Source organism: Hippoglossus hippoglossus, chromosome 7 (assembly GCF_009819705.1).
Source record: "Hippoglossus hippoglossus isolate fHipHip1 chromosome 7, fHipHip1.pri, whole genome shotgun sequence".
In the NCBI taxonomy this organism is placed as follows: Eukaryota; Metazoa; Chordata; class Actinopteri; order Pleuronectiformes; family Pleuronectidae; genus Hippoglossus; species Hippoglossus hippoglossus.
The window spans coordinates 20,261,117-20,284,730 of NC_047157.1; the positions used below are offsets into that span (position 1 = coordinate 20,261,117).

General features: G+C 42.7%; 1 protein-coding gene across 3 annotated transcripts in view; it reads left to right on the top strand.

Moving 5' to 3' along the window:
* The window catches only part of LOC117764059 (IQ motif and SEC7 domain-containing protein 1-like), a 95,357-nt gene that overhangs the window by 10,660 nt on the left and 61,083 nt on the right, over window positions 1–23,614 (top strand). For 2 of the 3 annotated variants that reach the window (XM_034589488.1, XM_034589495.1), the window contains exons 2-3: window positions 6,329–6,355; window positions 16,176–16,283. In XM_034589488.1, coding sequence (XP_034445379.1) covers window positions 6,329–6,355; window positions 16,176–16,283 — 135 coding nt within the window. The remainder of the gene's footprint in view (window positions 1–6,328; window positions 6,356–16,175; window positions 16,284–23,614) is intronic. The other variant, XM_034589489.1, reaches the window with a different exon arrangement.

Sequence of the window (23,614 nt, forward strand, 5' to 3'; positions counted from 1 at the left end):
TCCTTCACCATTTCCAGTGAAGGAGTCATGTTCAGCTTCAAAAAGGCAGGAGCTCGCTCACCTTGCAAAGTTAGCACCTTCACCTTTGTTTTTGTTTCCATTGCTGTCGATCGGCGCCGCAGCCGATAAAAAGCTGTGTCTACTGCAGAGTCATTTGGAGTGAATGCCGATGGTAATTATTCCCACTGCTAGATGTTAGCTGGCGTTAGTGGGTTTTATGACCAGTGGGGCTTTGAAGTATTATTGCAGATTTCAGTCCAAACTCCAGCTTTAGATGTCAGGTTTCCTCCCTGGGATGTGAAACCTCACGATGGATGAAACAGCCTCCAAATGCTCCTCAATAAAGGCACCGCTCCCAACTTGATAACAATACTGATGCTTAACAGAGTCTGTGTATCAATTCTAAAAGCTGCGCTTCCCCTGCTGGTGCACTTGTCTAAATAACAAAAATATATTTTCTTTATTGACTTATTGGGAAAAGTTAGATTTGTAGGTTATGAGAGATGAAAATGGATGAAGCAGGTTGAGTGTGTGTAGATGTGTATGTGTGTGTTTGTGAAGGTGTGCCACCCTCCCTGTATGCAGGGGCAGACAGCCAGTGGGGGTCATGCACCAGTAACTCCTTGGAGATACATAATTTGAGAGCGCCGCAAGAAGCAAACCACTACAGAGGACTGCACCGACTCATTAGATCTGCTTAGCCGGACACATTTCTGCCTGTAATTAGTTGCTGATTAATACAGATAAGTTAGGTCTCAGTGATATGGACACCCGGAGTATGTGGCGCACTGAGAAGGAGTCTCACAGATGATGAATGTGCTTCATTTACGCACTGGACTGAGAAAGAAAACCTTGAATCGAGGGGGAAAAGACATAAAAGTGGGCATGCGTGCATGACAAGGGAGAAGCAAGAAGAAAAAACAATCCACGTCAGGTTGAGAAGCAGCTTTATTGTGACGGGAGAACTGCTGTTACAAAACAATGAAAATAAAAATGAAATGCTGTGCGAGAAGTCGAGCTTCTCAGTGTTCCTCCGAGGAAGCTGTCAGCGTGAGTGAGCTGTTACAGCAGACGGCAGGTTCAAGTCATCCATCATTTGGTGACATCGCTGCGCGTGGACGCAAAAGAGCCACAAAAATTGGAAGAAACGCTGTGTGTTTTTCTATTTCTTCAGTGGAAAGTTATGTAAATTCCGTGTTACTTTCAGATGTGATTTATTTTTTCTCATCACAGCTGGAAGGGTTTTCTTTGCCAAAGCTCCAAGCGTTTCATGGCTGTCACGGTTGCTGCCACATGATACAGTATATTCAGTAAACCCAATAACCGTTGGGGGGGAAATAACTCTGGTCCCAGCAGTTCATGTAAGGCCTCTGTAAAGGTCATAGGGGCATTTTATAGTGAAAGAGGAAGTTAGGGTTGTGTGTCCCACATTCTGACGCTGAGTGATACTGGACAGAGAAAACACAAAACCGTTGTTCCATTCAATCGATGGTAATAGCGGGGTTGAACATCTCGTACAGCAACAGATTCTGAGTGACAGGTTCACTGACTGAAGAGTGAAAGACCAGATCTCGTATGAAAGAGAGAACTGCATTGATCTCACTCGCAGGGATGAGCACAGCTGCAGCTTAAAATCAGGTCTGACTGTCTGCGTGGACAGTAACAACTTTATGGACGATAGTGCTCCACAGCTCTATGGACGAAAACACCAAGTATTAGACATCTCTTATGTTAATATGAGAAGTGTCAGGTTGTTTTGGGGGTTCATTATGAAGTTATAGCAGGACAAATAAGAATATTAAACAGCCTATGGCGAGCCGCCTCAGTCTAGATCATTAATGAGGAAACTTTGACATGGTGAGATGGGGCACAGATTACCAGTAAACTTGCTGGATGGATGCCGTATGGGTCAGGAAACAACTCATTCAGTTTTTGGTTGGGATCCAGTTCAGAGGGTGTATCCAGGAATGTCTGTGCACTTGATGTTTTGGAGACTTATATTTCTGTTTGTGTGCAATTTGGTGCAGATCCAAATAAAAATCCAGATTCTAGTTTTGAATTTGAAAGATGTTAAAAGATATTTCGAGAAAGGAAAACCCAACATGCACTATAGCCTTGTTTTGTGTGCAATATAATCTCCAGTACACACACGCACACACAGACGTTTGAAAAATCTTCTGACACACCTCAGCCAGACTTTGATTACCCCTGATTTTCTCCTGAGTTTTGACAAGGAAAGAGCCACACTTGTGTTTCCTTAGTAGTACTCAGCTATTTTTCTGATTGCCAAAAGAGCAATGAAGCCCGAATATTACTGGGTGATAATGTGGTGAAGTGCTCGGAGCCATTTCTCTTGTTGCTTCAATATTTAACAGCGAAAAATAAATAATGGGTTTATAATTACATTGGAGCGGGTCTGTCCAGAGGGAGGGAGAGAGACTGAAATACATGATACATGGAAGTGTTTTTTGGTATTACAGAAATTGTTAAGACTAAAAAAATAGGCTACACACACACACACACACACACACACACACACACAGCAGAACAGGGATGAAGGGGCTTGAGGATGTTGATGTGTCAATCACTGCGGCTTTGTGGGCCGCAGTTTATGATGTTCCAGTTGATTTGAAGCAAGACGGCGAGCTATGATTAAATGTGCAGAGTCGTGCCGTTCTGCAGTCGTGTCCAGTTGCACTTACTCCTGCAGAAAGGCGGATTGATATCGCTGAGTCAGCATTTTTCTTCTTTTTGCACTGGGTGTGCCCTCTATCTGCTTCCTCTCTCACAACAGGAAACAGACTGTCCTTGTTGCAACAGGGAAAAAAAGGACACAAGTGTACAGGATCACACACACACACACACACACACACACACACACACACACACAGACATGTATACACATACAATTAGTTAAAGAGCAGATGGAAAACATTGATTTGACAGTAAAGACAGACGTATAAGATCTGATTTAAGGAAGCAGCTGGTTTGAAATCTTTTTTTAATTTTTTCTTCAGAGATTTGGCTTCTCTCTTTTGTCGGCCACCGTGGCAGAAACACTTGTGGAAGGCTTCCTGTGGAATGATACCGCCAATGGGATTTGGCGCTTCATGCATTATTTACAAGGCTTTGGAAATGCACCTGAATGAGCCTCAGTAGCCGGAGTTTCTGCACAGTGCTAGAAATGAGCTGTTCGACTTGCATTCTAACTCCCGACCACGCGTATCCATCAACATAACGATGATAGATTCTGCTTGGATGAGGCAATAAAATGTAATCTCGTGAGCAGACAAGCAGGCTTTGTCTAGACTGCAAGCGGTGTTAATTAATACTTCATTAATGTTCCTCACATATAATCTCATACAGTCATATTTTCTGACAGAGCTGCTTCACTCTGGCTGAACCTATATGTTCTGAAGTTATACTAAATGTGTAGCAGTTTACTTGAAACCCAATAAGTCTCCTTGGGGGTCTATTGACTCTGTTTGAGTGAAGTTTGTGACTAATGACGCATCTCACTGATGTAGCAGACGTCTTACTGTCGTCTGTGCAGGTGTGACACTCGGAAGAATGCGTTAAAAATAATCCAGGCCTGACCCACATAGTGAATCATTTCTTGATGCAGTTTGCAGTTTCCTCTCTGCAGAACAGAGGAGCTGTCCAGGGTTCTGACCGCCGCGTCTTCTTCCTCCGCGTTCGGCTCTGAGGATGTTTGGTCTCTATGGGTGGGAAGCCGATCAAACAACGGACATTTCAGTGATGAAGAGATTTGTAAAAATATGGCTCTGCTCTGATCTTTTTTTTTCCGGTGATGCATTGTATACACAGCAATCAATAGCCTCAGTAATTGCCATTGGATCTGTGCATCTCATCCTACCACTGCATTATATTGACCCGGCTCTAGTTTTCACCTCCGCCAAATTCCACAGTCAGAATGGGGTTTGCCCCTCATGAAAAACACCAGTGGGATCAGGCTCGTGTGGAAAAAGTAACGGATGCTTGTGCGTCTTTGCTGACAATCGACAAGAGATTTAGGGAAGAGACGTGTGCAAGGAAGACAGAGTTGAAAACAAGTAAATCGTAGATAATAAATAATAAACAAGTAAAGTAACTAACAGCGAACAGAGAGGAGGGAAAAATCACCCTGCAGCCCTCAGAGAATTGGCGAAAACATTACACAGCAGAGAGGATCATTATTTCCTCGAGCCAACTTGACAAAAAAAGAAAAACTGAGCACTACACCCACTCTGAGAGGAACCTTTGCAGCTACGGCACCTAATGGTATAGTCAGTCACTGTGTTGTCTTCCCCCCATGAATACCTCATTGTTTCCTTCATGTAAAAAGTGAAAAGCGGCGACAAGGGGGATCATAAATTTGCCCAGATGCAGCTATGCCATCACTTCACTGCTCCTTAGTGCTGTGGTTCACAGAGCAGGCTACATTTTATTTCTGCGGCGCAAAGAGTTCCTCCCCTGCTGTCGGAAAGCCATTTACTGCAGACCGCCTCTGAGAGGCCCGGTGAAACTCCATGACAGCAACGGAGAGCACACAGTGTTTAACAGCAAACCACATGAATACATACAAAGAGACAAGGAGGCATCGCACTTGATGTTGTTTTACTTGCGTTGCATAAGGTCTCCTGTTTAAAAAGTAAAATATGTCCCCGAAATATTCACAAGTAAAACACATTGCACTGTTAAATCAAGACTTTGTAGCACCAGTGCAAAGTAACAGGCCCTTTTTCCACAGCAGACATTTTTACTTATTATATAAAACACAGGTCTGCTAATAATGGGAGGTGCCACCGGATCAGACATTAAGATACGGAACATAAACACAGGAGTGTCCCACGTAGCGATTCTACAGTTACATGTCTGTTGTTCTTATCTTTTGTTTCTCAGTAATTCTGTTTGTCTGTTATTGTGTCATGGCATGGCCCATACACACACATATATAGAGTATATACCCATGAGCCTTGGCTCCCCGTTGCTATGGAGAAGAAGCCAGGCAGAGATGTGAATTTGAGTGGTGACAAATACAAAATGCTCCATCATTGCAGCTAAGAAACCAGACGGGTGCTTGGAGAGTGCAAACCTCCGCCACGGCTGATTGGCCATTTTATTATGAGAGTAGGGGGGGAAATAATACTGGATTCCATTTCACACATTTTCATGGAAATTGGCTCAGTATTTTTTGACTAGTCCTGCTCACAAAACTACAGACAGACAGACAGACAGACAGACAATAGGCAACCTCCTTAAAAAAACAACATCTGGAGCTTCCTCCTCCCATTTGCAGTGAATTGAACAGAATTTCAAGGCTTGTGATTGGCTGCTTCCTGTCTCGTTGTAGTTTAACTTTATGGTTTTAAAACTTGGACCATTTGACTTATTGAAAAACCAACTATTTACAAACCCATTTTCACTATCTTTTGTACTGAGGATTGATCTGGGAGAGTTCCTTGTGTGTCTCAGCTCATCTAAAATGTTCAGAGAGGAAAGTCAATGGAACTTGTAGACTTTCAGAATCCAGTGTGCCTGTGGTAGCACCTCTCATCTTGCAGCTCCGGGACCCTGAAATTGAGGCAGTTAACTGCAGTCATCATTAACTTTATTATTTACACTTATTGTTTTCCTTCTGTGCCATGGGTTAGTATAGTAGTTATGTATTGCGCACAGTGATTTATCTTTATATCTTTGCCAAGGAGGTTGTGTTTTCACCCCTGTTTGTGGATTTATTTAACCTTGCGATATAGATTCAACATTTATCCTTTATTTCTCAGAGAGTAATTCATGGATATCCATTTAGGTAACTGATATTTAAGAGTGGATAAAATGTGGATCTGGTGAATTTAAATGTGGTTTCATAAGGGGATTGTTGGCAGAGGTAGTAGTATCGTAGTATTACAATATTTCTGCCGTTAACTATAACCTCAAAACGACCAATTCCAAATGAAGAAAACCTATTTGTACCTTTTAAGGAACAAGATGCAGTATAGTCCTGATCAGCCCCGCAGAGGAGGCATCCTCGACTCCCTCAGTGGAATATCAATGGATAGTCTTCTGAATGTCACATTCAAGCTGTTGCAGGAAATTAAAGTGCAGCCCTTTTTTTCAGGAGAGTTGTTTGATCCACATCGTAGGGTCGCACCTTTTAGTACCAAACAGCTAAATTTGGCTGCAGTGATGTAGTGTTGAATGAAGGGAGGTCGGTCACTGAGGTGTTTTATGTCATTGTTTGTGTCTGTCTTAAACTGCTTTTATTGCCACACTGCAGTGTCCTATCTGCTCAACAATGTCATTGATCCACTTTTTTCTGTCCCTCCAGGTCCGAATGCGACTCTAGAATGGTCAGGTACGTGCAGCTCTGATAATGCTCTTTATCTTGTACACATGCACATGTGAATATCCTCTCTGGAAACACTCCTAAATCCTCGATCATTTGTGCAGGCAGGGAAACTCATATTGCTTGAGAAAAGGCTTTGGTGAAGACATAACGTTATGTAAGCCTTTGAGCATGTAAAGCTGCATAACAGAGGATCATGGTAATATTCAGAGCGACCTTTTCTCTCCATCTGAAGCATTGAGGCCCGATGTGGAGCCTGTTCGTGGTGTTTGTGGTTATTACATTGTGGAAGAAGCAAGTAGGTTTAATGTCAAGTGGGGTCCAAGGTCACATTCCACTGTTGTTAGCTTGTTGAACTTCAGAGGCCGGAGATTTGCAGGGGTGTTATCTACTGACAGATTTAAAATGTGGGCTGGTTTGAAACTGTAAAGCGGATCCGTCATTGCTGAGCTAAGAAATAGCGCTGGCGTTGAGAGAATACCCAGTCGCGTCTCAGTGGTAAACACACTCCTTATCTGCGGCTCCTCTCTTTAGGGACGCCTCGCCGTGGGATCCAGGCGCCGTCTTCCTCCGCCTCTGTAGCATTGTGTGGAAGTGTCTAGACAAGTTGAAGAGAGTGTAGCGAAGCCTGTCCCGCGTTTTAGAGAAAGTTTTCCAGGCCATGTCTGTTCGTTACTTACGCTCCAACGTCTGTGCTTTCTCTTCTGCTCTAAATGTCCCATTACAAATTTGAAGCAAATCCAGAGGGTCACAACCCATTTTCTCCGACAACAACTTATCCAACAAGCTAACTAATCACCTCAAGGTGTCGATGAAGTTGTCGATGCCTCACGTAAAGTTTCTTCGTCCCTGGCAGGTTCAACTTCTTCGGTTATGGCTGCAGGCGAGCTGCTAACGTTATCTGCAGCAGGGGACTTAGCTTCTCAGGCTATCAAACGCGGTACACGCAACAGCTCTGAGATATATTTCATGTTTGTTGCCTTGGCCAGCTTTGCATCTTACTTTACAAATATTGCAATTTTCGTAACGTGTAACGACGCTTGAGATCGCGTTCGACTCGCCGTTGTTCTGACTGTGACTGTGCACGGATCAGAAATGAGCTTGGCTTGATCAAGTTCCAGGGGGGGGGTCACCTGGTCTTGCTCTCTCTCTTTATCGAAGGTATACCCTCTCTTTCGTTCTCACTCATGTATACATACTCTCTCAACCAGATGCGCTCACAGGTACCGAAATTCGGTGTGTGTGTGTGTGTGTGTGTGTGTGTGTGTGTGTGTGTGTGTGTGTGTGTGTGTCTGCCACTCAGCAGCCTCCCCACTAACAGTAGTGTGCCAGAAAAAAAGGAATCGGGGCACATAAAATAGATTATATCAAAATTTAATTTGTACTATAAAAATACCTGTTATAGTGTTTTTAGTCATATAGCTGGCAAATATTAATCTCACTAAAAACATCCGAATCCTGCAGTGAGTGTTATTTGAAGATTTAAAAGTCAGAGAGCGATTCTAGTTACAAAACTTTGCCTCGGGTGAAATTGCTTTTTGGACAATACAGGGATTTTCTGAAATACCATTTTTAAATATTCAACATAAGACTTGCACAATCAGTTGCCCTGCATCCAATCAGACTGTGCAGCTCCCGGTGTTGATGACTAAACTCTGACAAAAGTATTTATTGGAGTGTTTTCCAGACCTTTCTCCACAGAGGAAGTTTGACGCTGTTGAGGCATCATGATGTGACTGTATTCGGTTAATGGTTGAAATGATTTCTGTGACATTTTCGCCATAATCATCAATGATTACTTCATTAAAGCAAGGGTTGGTAATCTTGGAAAAGTTGGCAAGAAAAGGCTTCAGTTTGTAAATATGCAGCCGGTGCCCCCCCCCCCCAAATCAGCCCTCTTGCCTCTTGTCAAAGCTACGGCCCCAAAACACATGAACGTGCACTGACTGACAACTGGTCCAAGTTAATATGATTGATTGTGTTTATTACAGCCCTGTGAGGTCCACAGACAATTTTATTTATTAATGGCTCAATAGGACTGAAGAGGATTTCAACAAATATGTCCCTAACGATAGATAAGATAAGAAGAAGAAGCTTTGAGAGCTTTATTTGGTTTTTTTTCTGTTAATTGCATTAACAGATGTACAGGACTGTCTCAGAAAATTAGAATATTGTGATAAAGTTCTTTATTTTCTGTAATGTAATTAAAAAAACAAAAATGTCATGCATTCTGGATTCATTACAAATCAACTGAAATATTGCAAGCCTTTTATTCTTTTAATATTGCTGATTATGGCTTACAGCTTAAGAAAACTCAAAAATCCTATCTCAAAAAATTAGAATATTTCCTCAGACCAAGTAAAAAAAAGATTTATAACAGCAAAACAAAATCAAACATTTGAAAATGTCCATTAATGCACTCAGTACTTGGTTGGGAATCCTTTTGCACGGATTACTGCATCAATGCGGCGTGGCATGGAGGCAATCAGCCTGTGGCATTGCTTAGGGTTTATGGATGCCCAGGATGCTTCAATAGCGGCCTTTAGCTCATTTGCATTGTTGGGTCTGGTGTCTTTCAGCTTCTTCTTCATAATACCCCACAAATTCTCTATGGGGTTCAGGTCAGGGGAATTGGCAGGCCAATCGAGGACAGTAATGCCATGGTCAGTACACCAGTTACTGGTGGTTTTGGCACTGTGGGCAGGTGCCAGATCATGCTGGAAAATGAAATCCTCATCTCCATAGAGCTTTTCAGCAGACGGAAGCATGTAGTGCTCTAAAATCTCTTGGTACACAGCTGCATTTACTCTGGACTTGATGAAACACAGTGGACCAACACCAGCAGCTGACATGGCTCCCCAAACCATCACTGACTGTGGGAACTTCACACTGGATTTCAAGCAACTTGGATTTTGCTCCTCTCCAGCCTTTCTCCAGACTCTGGCGCCTTGACTTCCAAATGAAATACAACACTTGCTTTCGTCTGAAAAGAGGACTTTGGACCACTCTGCAACTGTCCAGTGCTTCTTTTCCATAGCCCAAGTCAGACGCTTCTTCCGTTGTCTTGAGTTCAGAAGTGGCTTGACCATGGGAATACGGCTATTGTAGCCCATTTCCCGGACACGTCTGTGAACAGTGGCTTTTGATACCTGGACTCCAGCTTCAGTCCACTGTCTTTGAAGCTCCCCCAAATTCTGGAAGCGACCCTTCTTCACAATGCTGTTAAGGCTGCGGTCATCTCTCTTGGTTGTGCAGCGTTTCCTGCCACATTTCCCCCTTCCAACAGACTTTTTGTGGATGTGCTTTGAAACTGCACTCTGTGAACAGCTTGCTCTTTGAGAAATTTCTTTTTGTGTCTTACCCTCCTGATGGAGGGTGTCAATGATGGTCCTCTGGACAGCAGTCAGATCAGCAGTCTTCCCCATACTTGTGATTTAGTTTACTGAACCAAGCTGAGTGTTTTTCAAGGCTCAGGAAACCCTTGCAGGTGTTTCGAGTTAATTAGACGATTCAAGTGATTAGTTGAATACCCTACTAGTATACTTTTTCATGATATTCTAATATTTAGAGATAGGATATTTGAGTTTTCTTAAGCTGTAAGCCATAATCAGCAATATTAAAAGAATAAAAGGCTTGCAATATTTCAGTTGATTTGTAATGAATCCAGAATGCATGACATTTTTGTTTTTTTAATTGCATTACAGAAAATAAAGAACTTTATCACAATATTCTAATTTTCTGAGACAGTCCTGTATATTGATATCATCAGATAATCTTCTTAAGATAATGATATTTCTTCCACTTCTCTCCGCCCTATCTTTTGCTGCTGCAGATGTTGGAATCCAACAACAAACTCATTTCACCAAATCCTTGTTTTGATGTAGTCGGAAACCTCCCAAACGGCAGCCGCCCCCTGCAGGCCGCCCTTGGTTCTGAATTTGGCTGCACTCCCTAGATTGAAGCGGGTTGCCAAGACTGTTACCGTGCTACTGTTTGAGCTGAGGTTCAGTCTTCACGTGCGCATCTCCACCAGCACACTGTGAACCACGTGACCTGTTGGCAGCTTCATTCATGTGTTGGATGCAAAAGCTGGGACCCTTTTGAAGGGAACTGCTGACAGACATGATGGCACTGATCCTGCAAACCGGTGAAAAGCTTCAGGACATCAGACGAGAGCAGATCATCTGACGCCAGGTGCAGCTGGTGATAATTCTGAGCTGCACAACGTCTGACAAACCTCAAGTTAGAAAGGCTGCACATGAAACTTTGATGTACAGGTTTTTTTTAAAGCATTTGGACCCCAAAAAGGGAATAAACGATTATAATAAGTTTAATAATAAATTACTTGACAGATCAACAAATGAATCCAGACCAAATTTCAAAGCTGAGGATGAAATGACAGCATCTTGGTCAAAGCTGAGTTAGGAAATCCTACCGCCCTTGTGTGCTGATGGCGTCAACTCGCCACAATACAGCTTTAGATGTGCACGTTCCTGCGACAGTAACTGTTTGAAGGAGCAACAGCCAATCAGAAAGGTCCAATACTTGGCCAGCCAACCGATAGTGCAACTCTAGTAACTATAGTGCAAGGAATTATATACAATGTTAAATATTTAATTGCTGCTTTTGTAATCTAAATGACCAATCAGAGAGCTTTAATTACAGGTCACCTTTATCCATTCACACACACACACACACACACACACACACACACATTCATACAGCGCTTCTATAGGATTCTGTCAATCATCATTGTGTTATTCTATATCTTGTCCAAGGACACTTCAAAATGTGGACTGGCGAGGTTGGGGATCAAACCAATAATGTTCGTTTTAGTGGACGACCCACTCTCCCTCATGAGCAACAGTCACCCAGCACAATGGGAAATACATAGAGTGGTAAATAAAAGACTAAACAAATTAACCCAGTCCAAAATACTTTACATTATAAGTAAAAGTATCAGAAATCAGTTAAAATTACATTTACAATGATGGATTTTAAAGCTAATTTAATACATTTAATTAAAGGTGAGAATAAAGCAGGCTTGCTTGGGAGTTATCATTTTAATTAAAAAACTTGCCTCCTCATTAACTTTTCAGTTTGCAGAATTATTATTCATACGATATGCTTTGTTTTGACTGAACCTGGCTGTGTCAGTGGGGATGGACCAGGAGCTCTCACTGGTCATCTCTCTAACAGATGCTCCCACCACAACAAGAGCAGGTACAGCAACAGCAGAGAGAGCTCCTCTTCTGACGTCTCATTGCAGATCAGCTCCACAACAAAACTGCATTCATTAACAACATGCTATTCAAAACAGGCCCTTATATTGAAGAAATACACTCAGAACCATATTGTCCTATATACGTTAATGAATTCTACTCCCAGTACAACACCGAAGTAAATAGAAGTGGATACTCGGGTCAGATTTCATAGGTCGTAGAAATGTTAATATATAAGAAAAAATGAGTCAATTAAAATAGGAGTTGCTCTAATTGGATCAGTTCAGGCAATTCAACGGAAATTAAGCAATTATACCTGAATAGTGTGTGTGTACTTGTTTTTGCTGCCTCTTTAGTACCTTTTCCAGCATAAACACAGAACTTGTCAGGACCTGCAATAAAAATAAATATAATAGTAATAATAATAAAATGTATTTATATAGCACCTTTTCAAAGCACAGTAACGAGGTGCTTTACAAGTTAGAAATGAAACATTTACGGCAAATGCGATAAACGATTAAAAGCTATTTGAGAATCACACAGCAATAGAGCATGAAAAATGTTACAGAGGAGAAAAGTGTAAAAACAAGATCAAATAAAACAAAGTGAACAAAAAAGACAAAAGAGGCAAACACTCCTATAAAAATGAGTCTGTTATGTTAAGGTTAGAGGTAAGATGGGAGCTATGGTTAGGTTACAGTGAGGTGGAATTGGTCCAGGTTAAGATTATGGATAAGGGTTTCGTTAGGCTGTACACAATGAATGAAAGTCAATGCAAAGTCTCAACAAGGAATCTGCACAAACCTGTCTGTTTGTGCCTCACGTTGCCCTGCTGCCCTCACACGCCCGCTCTCTCTCCTCTGGATTAGGCATCAGACAAATGTTTTCATCACAAACTGTGCAAGATAACTTTTATGTCCCTGTAGTAAATGGGAAATCAATTTTCAAAATTTCCTCCGGACCAAGACCAGGGCCGATAACGTCAGATGTTTTATCAACACTAGTTTCTTAAATGATTTAACCCCAGAGGCCGTTCTAATGCCAGATTAGTGAGAGGAAATCCTGGGCACTGAAATTCCAGAGAGGGGAATTCAAACCTGATGAATTCAGCTGTCAAATTAAAAATATTTATGATTTTAAATATCAGCATAATGTGAGTAGTATTTGTTGTAGCAGGTCTTTTAAAGTGAAGGAGCAGCCAGTTGGAAGATGCTCTGACTGTTAACTGTGAATTCCCTGCAAATCAGTCTCATGGTTTATCTTGGCGTTCCCAAGTTCCCGTTGGTATCGGAGCTGAAAGCCGTAGAAAAGCACTACAACTGCCAGCGCAGCATTCTGCTGACAGCGACACGCGGCAGACTTACGGCCCCTTACATCTCTCACCCCTGTTAATGTGTCACACCATGACACAACCCAGCCTGGATGTTTTAAAACTTTGTGTGTTACATGGCTTGGTAGGTTTCATTATCATTAATAATGGAAAAAGCAACTGAACTTAGCACAGGCGCTATAAATAAATAAGCCCCGCTCCCGAAGGATTGCTTTGCACTGGTTTGATAAAAGTCTGAGAGAGAGAGAGAGAGAGAGAGAGAGAGAGAGAGAGAGAGAGAGAGAGAGAGAGAGAGAGAGAGAGAGATGGGCCCTGTCTGCCGGCGATGGGGGGGGGGGAATTATTCTCATATGCACACGCTAATGACAGAGCCTTAACAACATGGCGGTGTTTAATTGGTTTGCTTCTCTGTAATCAGAATGGATGGCTTCATTCAGGTGTGATTATAACCCGGGTGAGATCGGCGGCCTCGTTGACCTGCTGTGATTGGATTGTTCCTCAGTGAGCGTCTGATGATGAGATGTTCGTGGAGCATAAAGACCAGAGCGGCACGTGGCGAGGAGCGGTCTGACACCAACCGCAGGGTCGGTGAAGAATGACAGCGCTCTTGTCTTTTCTGAGACTCCGTCTGTGCTCTTGGTGTTTACACCTGTTGGCTTGTATTGTTTTGTGATGGATGGCAGTTGTTTTCGTTGCAGTGTCTGAGGTTGGAGAGGCTAATTGAAAATTCCGGTGGTCTGAGGTGGTTTATCTGAGCCGTGCATATTCTTTTATTGAGCGCGTTTGGTCCGACACGTACAAAGGCCGGAGTAGCTTGTCAAAGGGCTGCAGCGTGCACAGCGACTGACTGGGTTCTGCAGAGGTTCGGCACACAGGGTCTGCAGCTTTTTATTTCCTCTCACTAATCCACAGAGAGTTGGGGAAACAGAGAGGCAGGGATTATAAAGCCTCCCCATTATTGTGGAGATGACGGGGAGGAGAACAAAGCTTTGCTGTTGTGGAGGTTAAAAACCTCCTTGAAGAGTGTGTCTCTAAAGAACGCTAATAAGCAAAGTGTTTCAAATTAATTTAAAAATCAATTTCAGGCCAACTAGTCATTGTCTTTACTGCAAAATGATTGTGGGATCATTTATAAAGCATAATGCCGCACTACGGGAATAACTACTCGCTTTTGAACGGAAAAACAAAGAGACTGCACTTAAAACGTCGTCTTCTAACAGATGGGGTGTTTGCTGGAATCGCTTCGGAGCTGCAGTTTTCTACCTGCAGGCGGGACAACTCTTTAAAAAGCCTCATTGTGTGGACTGTGCTTAACTCAAACATAAATCTAACCCTAAAAAAGAGCCGGCCGATCCTCCGGTGCAGAGATAGCATGCGTCCAGGCAGCTGAACTGGTATTTGTCTGCGGGGACGAGAGGTGACAGGTGCTGTGTTTCAGGACCTGTCTGGTGCCGTCTCTCACCCTCAGCCCGAGCCCTCCACGGGGATCGCACAAACCTATTATCCTTTCCCGTTTCCTTCACTGTCTCCTGTTGCTATGGAGAGCGATGCTTGACTTCGATAGGGTCGAACCAAATCTCACCTCGCCGTCTTTTCGAGTCCCTCTCATGAGCGAGCTGGATTGTGGGTCTTAAACCGGCTTTGTTCAGAAAACACCTCTGCTCCACAGGAATTAAGCAAAACGCAGCGTTTGTGGGAAGGGAGTTTTGAGAAGGAAGCCGAGACGACGAATGAAATCGTTGTAGAACATCTCTCCCTGCCTTTTTATTAATGAACTGTGCGTATGTCATTGCACTGAGAGACATTTGCATTTAATTTAATTTATTAATAATTCATTATGTCAAAACAACAGCAAATAGCAGCAGCCATGACACAATGAGACACTGATATTACACACATCAGCCTCGGTGCTGGATTTTAGTTTTATACAGACACTGAGCAGCAGTTGTGTCAATGAATAAAGGACAAAATTGTTGTAAATACTTTGCTGTTATTCAAAGGTGGAAATGAAGTCTTATGGAATATAAGCAATATAAAGACTTCTCCTGTAGGATCATATAAGCGTGATGCTGCTCTGTATCGGAGCCTCTGCAGCTGCAGGTTTGTGATGAAGACCCCTCACCCTCAGAGATCTGTAGGTTGTCAGTGTTGAAGTTTAAATTGACAAGCTGAGAAATGTCCCCTGGCCTGTCGGGGGGGGAACGAGCAACCCAAAGGTGGCACGGCTCAGTGAAAACCTTAACAAACAACAGAGGAGAAATGTCTCTGCTGAAGTGCTCTTCAATGGAAGGAGATGGGAAATCTCTAAACAGTGATTAGAGGAACTGTTCGGACGTCAGGTTCCACTGAACAGTATTGAAACCAATGTCATTCAAACCACACAAACACTGATCCGATCTTTACCAGACAGTGTTGTTTGTTTAGTTTCACTCTGTGTGTATCAGACATGATCCTGGAGACAGAGCTGGTTCAGAGGACTTTAGCAAAGTGTTTCAGTCTTTCTGTCCGTCACAAAACCTTACAGGTGAAATCTGAATGAAGCTGGATGTGATCCAAGCTGAGTCTTGAGTACTTATGTGATGATGGAGTAATGATTACTAGGTACTTGTGAAATAATGTTGTAACAACTATGGGTTGTAATATCGGCATGTTGATGGGCGTTGCCGCTGGTTTGATCCCACTGCAAGATGGTCTCTATAGTTCAATTAGTATATTTTACACGTTTACAAGCTTAACCTTGGATGTAAAACACCTCTGAGGGGAAGAGGAGGCTCTGCTTTAGTTGAGCACAGGTTCTGGGAGTCTTTGCATGTTGACGCCCTTTGGCCCGTTCCGTTTTAATAATCTGCAGTGTCCGTCACATCTATTTTGTCAGGTTAGAAGCAGCTTGTTTGGATGAACAGCAGCCCTGGTGTTTGGTTTCCTGTCTGAAATGGAGGTTTCATGGTATGGAGACTGGGTAGACGTCAGGTTTTCACACATCCAGGCCAGGAATGTCCATTACACATGATATTGTGTGTTGTGCTGTGCCATTTAATTCAATGTAAATATTTGTTCTTGTATAGACGCCTGTGTAAGCAAAAGTTACAACTCAGAATTCAAGTGTACATAATAAACAGTGTGGATATAAAATTGTGAAAAATGAAGTTGACAGTGGTAAAAACCCTGAAGTCACAAACCCTCTCAGGGGAAAATGGATGTGTCTGCGTCCAGAGCTCCTTTAGTGTCTGACCTTCTATCTACTGTCTGAGTTGTGTGTCCTCTTGTCCTTCTGCAGGAGACACGCCTCCCTACCTGTCCAAGCCACAGAGACTCCCAGGAGGTCGGCGTCCGCGGGCTGCAGAAGAGCCGTGCCCTGCCACAAGTGGAAATCTGCTTCCTTTGGGTACAGTAACATGTTATTTTTATGGTTACATCCTTAAGGTTTAGTTTTTTTCCCATGATACATTTCCAGTGCTATGGCAGCGAGTGTTCTCCTTGTTTTGATCTCGTCTTGTTTAAAAGTCCTCACAGCTCAGATCAGCTCTCTGCTAATTAGCCTCTGTGTGGCAGACGTAACACTCGTAACCACTTGCAAACTTTTGCTGCATCCTAATGGTCTGAGTCTCTGCTGCTGCTCTTTAGTCCCCATGTTTTTGTGACACAGCAGTTTCGGTGCCGCCTTGTTGTTTTCCCGTCGTGCACATCGCATCCCAGCGGCCAAATGCACAGCAAGAGCAGATCATTAAGCTTAATCCTTAATGAAGTATGATCCCTGCGAATGTGAGCCGTCCCTGCCGCTCACCCGTTGGCTCGTGCTGAGCTCGGGACGGCCCCCCCTCAACAAACGAGGAGAGCTGAGCATCACAGTGGCATCGCTGGGACAGACTTAGGGGGCTTCAAAAGGCTGCAGAGACTTTCAAAGACGCCTCCTAGCGCTGTGTGCTTCATCATCAAAAAGCCACGCGAGCCTAATCCACAGCCCACTTTTAGCTCATGTGCAGCCCAAAAATAAATCCCAGTGCGTAGTGGTAACGTTCTATTTTTAAAGAGCAGCACTCAGAAGTTTTGGATGCGTGGGAACATCTGTGGGTTGGTTTTAAGACATTGGCTTCGGAAATGAGAAATGAGGATTTTTTTTATTTCTCGCTGATTAATACCTCACTCGTTCTAACCGTCTTTATTCATCTCTGTGTGATTGTCGCCCCGTGTGTAATTTTCGAGCACAGTTGTGAGCTAACGCGTGAAATGAATCGTGACTGTAAACAAGATGATGGGTGTGATCAGAGGTTGATTGTTTTCCTCTCCAGCTCAGCAGCATTGTTTGTCTCTGTTTAGTCTAACCCGCCTCACACAGGCACACTGTTGCTATCGGCTAATTACCTAATGATGACAGCGCCAGGGAACGTGCCCTCATCAGATATCTGATCACTTTGACTCTGCAGATTTGTGTCAGACGCTCGTTTTATGCTCCCGAGGTGTAATCATTCAATTAGAAGGGTTCATTTCTCTTGATATTTTATTCTGCAACTGTGTCCTTGTTCTACCTTTCTGGTCATTTTGAGGGGATGAAAATGTATGTGAGTGGGTTTGTGAAAAACGCACACGCACACACACACACACATATACACACACAGTTGTATTTCAATGCCCTCAGAGGACTTTATCACATTACTTCACCTTAAAATGTTATGATTTACATTATGGGGACTTGCTTTTTGTCCTCATAATGAAGACATGCCCCCATAACGGGACTGTGTACACACACACACACACACACACACACACACACACACACACACACACACACACACACACACACACACACACACACACACACACACACACACACACACACACACACACACACACTAGGAATGTGAAGTGACAGGACTGATTGAATCTTTGGGTTATTCTCTGCCTCGTTCTGTAACTCAAAGCGAAACAGTTGTCATGAAGTTTGAAGCTTTTCCTTCATGTTTGACTGGTTTCCTGCAGTGGACAGGAAGTTCACTTGACGTGACGAGCAAAGGTCGCGGGCCAGATTTGAACCCAGGATGTAGCAGTTGTGTGTACTGTAGATCGCTGAGTCACTAGAAAACAATGCTTTGTCATTAGTCTCGACTGAAGCAGCGTGGCTGTGTTAGACTGTCGGCGGGTGATTGATCTATACGGCTGTTTTTTTGTGTGTGTGGCACCAACAGCAAGCGAGGAAGTGAAATATTAATTATTATGCCATTTGTGTGGTGCTTCGCTGTGCCCTGCAGTATGTGCTCGTTTTAGAGCGTGTTGGAAAATTTGAAATAAAACCATTACTGCATCATTCAGGAGAAATGTCTGCTGGCGAGAGTAAAAACATGACTTGCATATAGTTGTTGCAGCCCAGTTATTTTAAGCCTGTGCTATTTTCAGATGCAGGTTGGAGGCTGTCACTGTCTAAAAGTTCCAGAAATACCTGCAGACTTTAGAAACTGTGCTAAAGCAGGAATTAGGAGTAAATGGGGTAACTTTGTTGTTGAGGCAGCGTTGGCTCGCTCAACGTGCTTCGTGCCGGAGTTGGGGGGGGGGGGGATTTCAGGGGACAGCCAATCACATTTAAAGCAAGCAGAGCAGATGCTAGACTGTAATAGCAGATACAGACCTCAGGGATCGACTTGAACACTTGCTTCAGTTGTATATTTATTGTAACCTCTCTTTCCTCCTCTGCTCTTCTCTTGTTCTACTCTGAACCGTCTGTTTCTTACACTTAAAACAGTCGTATGCAGAAGAAGCATCAGATACTCTGCTTCACAGGCTGAGTAGCAGCTTAGACTTTAGTCGAAGTAAACAATTAGTTTTTTTCCCCCCATTGCTGAATGTGCATATTTGAATCAATAAACAACTAATGATGCATTTGGTAGAACACTGGTTCAGATTTTTCTTTAATTAATCAAAAGTTAATTAACCAATTATCAGAATAGCTTCTGAGGACTTTTCTGTGGATTGACAAATATATGTTGTATTCCAGTTAATTGCATTTATTTCTTAACACTGTTATTCTAACGCTGGTCCAGAATGGGCAAATAAATTAGGGGCGAAATGCCAGCTTCAGCACCTTGGACAGTGAAACGCTTCCAGTAAATACTGGCTCAGAACCTGCATCATATCGACAAGCGTGTCACTCAAGGTGTTTAAAGTCTTTTCATTTTTCACTCGCCTGCACTGCTCTCACAGTCAGAGAAGAGGTGGCAGGAGAAAATCAGCAAAAATCTAATGTGGAGCATAAAAGAGACAAACGGTGAGAAGTGAATTGATCAAATAAAAGGAGGTGAATTACTTTGAGAGGTCAATTATAAATCGGATGCTGTTATAGTTTCCCTTAGGTACCAAAACTGCCGTTAAAGTAAAATCATTTTAAATGGCTTTTTTTATCTGCCACACGGTCTAAATAGAAGTCTGCATTTCACTTAACTCTACCTCAGCCACAGACTGAAGTAGAGTGAGCAGAATCAGAATCAAACTGTTTCTTATATTTTATCACTCTGGTCAAATCTTTTGAGAAAACCCCAATTTACCCAGTTTTTATTGAAATTCAAGCAGTTCAAGTCCGGTGAAAAACCTTAGAAGGTACAGAAGTTAGTAGCAAACTGTGCAAGGTAAAATATATCATGTTTTTTCAGTTATAAGCCTATTGCTTTGCCTGTGGGGATGCTGGTTGCAGTTTTCTTTCTGAAACTGTTAAAGTGACCTGCAGTAATTGAGCCGTGGTGAGAACCCTGAAGCTGCACCACCGCTGCCGCACAAAGAGCCGTTCACCTGTTTATTCAAAGTTCAGTGAAGCTTGTACGCAGAACCCTGAACTGGAGAATCACACGTCGCTGTTTTGATCGTGCTGTTGTTGGGATAAACAGTCAGTTACGTTGACGAGAAGATGGAAACAAAGCCTGCACTTCCTCATCATTTTCCTTGATCAGTTTTGCACCCAACCTCAAATCTCTACGTTCTCATGTAACTAAACTACGAACACATTGAGGAGAGTAAAGCGAGTGGTCAGCTGAGGTAGCGTCGTAAATCCAGAAGAAACTCCTGCCAGAATGTTTTACTACCCAGTAAGAGAGATGGGATACCATTATACACCACATGAGTTTTATATGTATGGATGCAGCTGAGTGTGTTTATGCACATCTGCAGCGTCCTCCTGTACTTTATGTCTTTAGGTCTGCCAGGTCTGCAGAACTTTTTCTTGCATAATCTGTTGTTTTGTGTATAAAATGTCATAAGAGTAGTTAAAAAACATTCCATTGTTGTCCAGAATACAACAACATTTAATATAGAAAGAAATAAAACACAAAACCAGCAGATTGGAGAGACTGAAATCTGAAGAGTCAGTTTATTCCTACCCGTTTTCATCTGTGTTTATTCGTTATTTAGCAAAATCTACTGGACAGATCACCATGAAACTTGGAAGATTGTGGCACAGATCAAGAAAGAACTCAGGGGCGAATCCAGGGTTGTAGTTTTTCACTTTCTTAAAAAAATTGTTGTTGATTTCTCAGAGATTTATGTGCGAGTCTTGATGGAAAGTACATATTTAGGAGGTAGGAGGTAAATGTGGGCTCATAGGGTGTTTTTCAGACGCTGTTTGGTAACTATAGAGGTAGAAATATGTAACAACCACCAATGTGTAGCTGAGTAACATAATTTGGCCTTAGCTATGAGGCTCGTTTGAATTTAAAGGGGCTGTTGGGACTTGGAGGAGCTATACTTTCTAATAAGTGCACTTGATGCATTATAGATAAATGATAAAATTGAGAAAATGGGCCAGGATGAATTTCACAAATCCAGGTTGCAGAGGTCCCGGTTGGGTTTAGCTGTGATATATATACGGAGCTTTAAAGCTGCCCAACTCTCTTCTTCTAGGCCTTAATTCCCTCCCCTACTGCACATCAACATTAAAAAAGTTTGTGAAAGTTCTTTGTCTCTTATATCCAATATGAAAGGAAACCCTCTGTGAAATATACCCCTGGTTTTGCGGGGTGTTATTACTGTAGCAGTGTCCTCTGGCTCTTTAGGGTCAGCTCTCCTCCCGCTCTCGCTGCCTTCACGTGACTGCAGCAGTGAGAGGTGAGAGCAGGGGGGCTGTTTGCGTGGAGCAGAGTCAGACTCGGGCCAGCAGGGATGCACCACTGCAGCTTATTTTGTGAGATTGCTCTGTGAGGTTTACCGAGGAGCAAGGAATCAGAGAGTGCAACTTGAAAAGAAAGGCTGTTTTGCTTTTAGTCTTTTAAATGACCTAATATTCAATAGAGTCAGACAATCAGTGGCAGCTCCTCAGTAAAAGCAACATGAACAAAGAGCATGTTTTTAAATGAATGGAGTTTTTCCTGTGCAGTACTGTATTCATTGCTGGCAGCTGCCTTCTAGTTGAGTCGTGTCCGGAGTTAAGTCCTCTCTGCTCTCATTAAACCCAGTTCAAGGCTGAATGCGTGTTTTTAAATGCCCAACATGCTCTCTCGCTCTTTTCCCCTCTCTTTTTAGTCTTTTTCTTCTTTCACCAGAATTCCTCTTTCTTCATCCCCACCATGAAATCATCTGCTGCTCTGTATTCTCTGTTAATCGAGCCGCTGCATGTCAGGGCACCTCCGAAAGAAATATTAATCTAAACAAGACTTTTCCTGGTAAAATAAACAAGATTTTCATTCACCTTTTCTTTGTTTATCTCTTTCTTCTCATCTGACTTGATTACCAGAAGCAGGCGAGGGCTGTAGGGAAGTAAAGGTAAAGCTTGGCGGTCACAGAGAAGTGTCAACCCCCTTGAGATTGCACGTAAACCCAGCGCCTGCGGTATTATCCAGAGGTCGTAAAGCGTTCCGATGTGGCATGTGACCATTAGAACGGATCTAAAGCAGGAGCTCCATTTCACGTATAAATAATTCACATGCTTTATGATCTTCATTATTGCGAATGACTTTTTCTCAGAGCAGAACCTGTGATCATCTCCAGGCCCTCTAATAATCCCACTGCAGAGCCTATTGATTCATGGGAATGGCCGGGGTTCTCAGGATCACAGATCCCCGGCCTGCCTGCTACAAACACCCTGCGTGTTATGTGATGGAGGTGGGGGGAAGCAGCTCACTGGGGTGCGATCGAGCTGCAGCTGTGGAGATGGTGGACGAGTGACACGTGCAGCAGAAACGGAGAAGTGTAACCATATGTGGGCTCTTGGCCCTGCATCGTGGCGGTTATGTGTTTTCCTCTGCAGCATTCCCCCTCTGCACGGCCTTGACAGTCTTACCTGACAGATTTTTTGGGGGCTGATGCCGATACCGATGTTAGGGGGGAAAAATTCTGATAGATATGTCGGCTGATAATATAAAAAATTGGCAATGATTCCTAAGATTTTGTTTACACACCCCTATGAAAAATAAATGTAAGGCTTGATACAGTTTGATTACAGTTTAACCACCTTTAAATTCAATAGATCCAGATTTTATTTGGATCTATTAAATTTAGAAAAATGCCATATTTTGTAGTATTAACTGAACCAGAAAAAAGAAAACCCTGAAGACGCAAAAAAATGTATTTAGAATTGAGAAAGAAAAAAGTTTTCATATCGACAAACAACTTAGATACGGATGTGTTTGTGAAATGCACATATCTGCTGATTCGTCCGGTCTCTACTCCACACTACCACAGTGTCTGAGGTCGTTTGAAAAAGGGCTTTTTGAAACTGTCAAAGTTTATCTTATGTGGCAGCAAACGGTTGATGAAGAGGAGGCTGTTGTGTGGAAGAGTTTGTTTGTTGAAAAAAATAAAAGCCACAATGAAAGTGCCTTCCGCCTCCTATAGAACTCAGCCGGTTGTATGAATTCTTTCTTTATTGACGCTTTTTATTTACTGCTGTTGGTATTGTAGACGTTTGATTCCAACAGATGGGAAAATGTGAAGTGCACAGTGATTTACTGGGCCCGTGAAACAGAGGGCCCACTTCCATAACGTGTTTGAACTCCTGGGAAAGCTCTGGCTCGACTTTGAAGCTCGCAGCTTCTGTTTCGTCATCACATTCTCGAAGAGTTAATTACAGGCTCCTCGCTGCGCTATGAAGCCGCATCACTGGAAACTGGCAGATCTGATTCTGGAGGCCGTTTACAGGCCAGGAAGCTTATCACAAGTTGCTATGACTCTTAAGTAATGGAGGAGAATATGAGGCACTTTGTACCGTGTGTGTGTGTGTGTGTGTGTGTGTGTGTGTGTGTGTGTGTGTGTGTGTGTGTGTGTGTGTGTGTGTGTGTGTGTGTGTGTGTGTGTGTGTGTGTGTGTGTGTGTGTGTGTGTGTGTGTGTGTGTGTGTGTGTGTGTTGTTTTGCAACAGAACACATTAACAGTTTTAAAGGCTCATGAAACAATACAGTAAAGACTGGCCTGCATTCAGTTTCTATTGGCTGCGTTTCACATGTATTCTGACTCCCTGTGCGATTGAAGGACGGAGATTAAAACGGATGTAAAAAAAAAAATACACTACGACTTATATTTTTATTAACACAGTTGTATTCCCATCGCAAAATGTATGATTACAAACATATGTTGTTAGTTTGTCTCCATACCTACAGTATAACCTCAAGGTAATTCAACGTTCATTTGTAAACCTCAGTTAAATGTTTTGATAAGTAATGTTTAATCGTAATGACTGAAAAGGGTTTATCCAAAAACACTTCAAATATAAAATAAACAGAAAATTAATTTCCATTAATTCCGACGA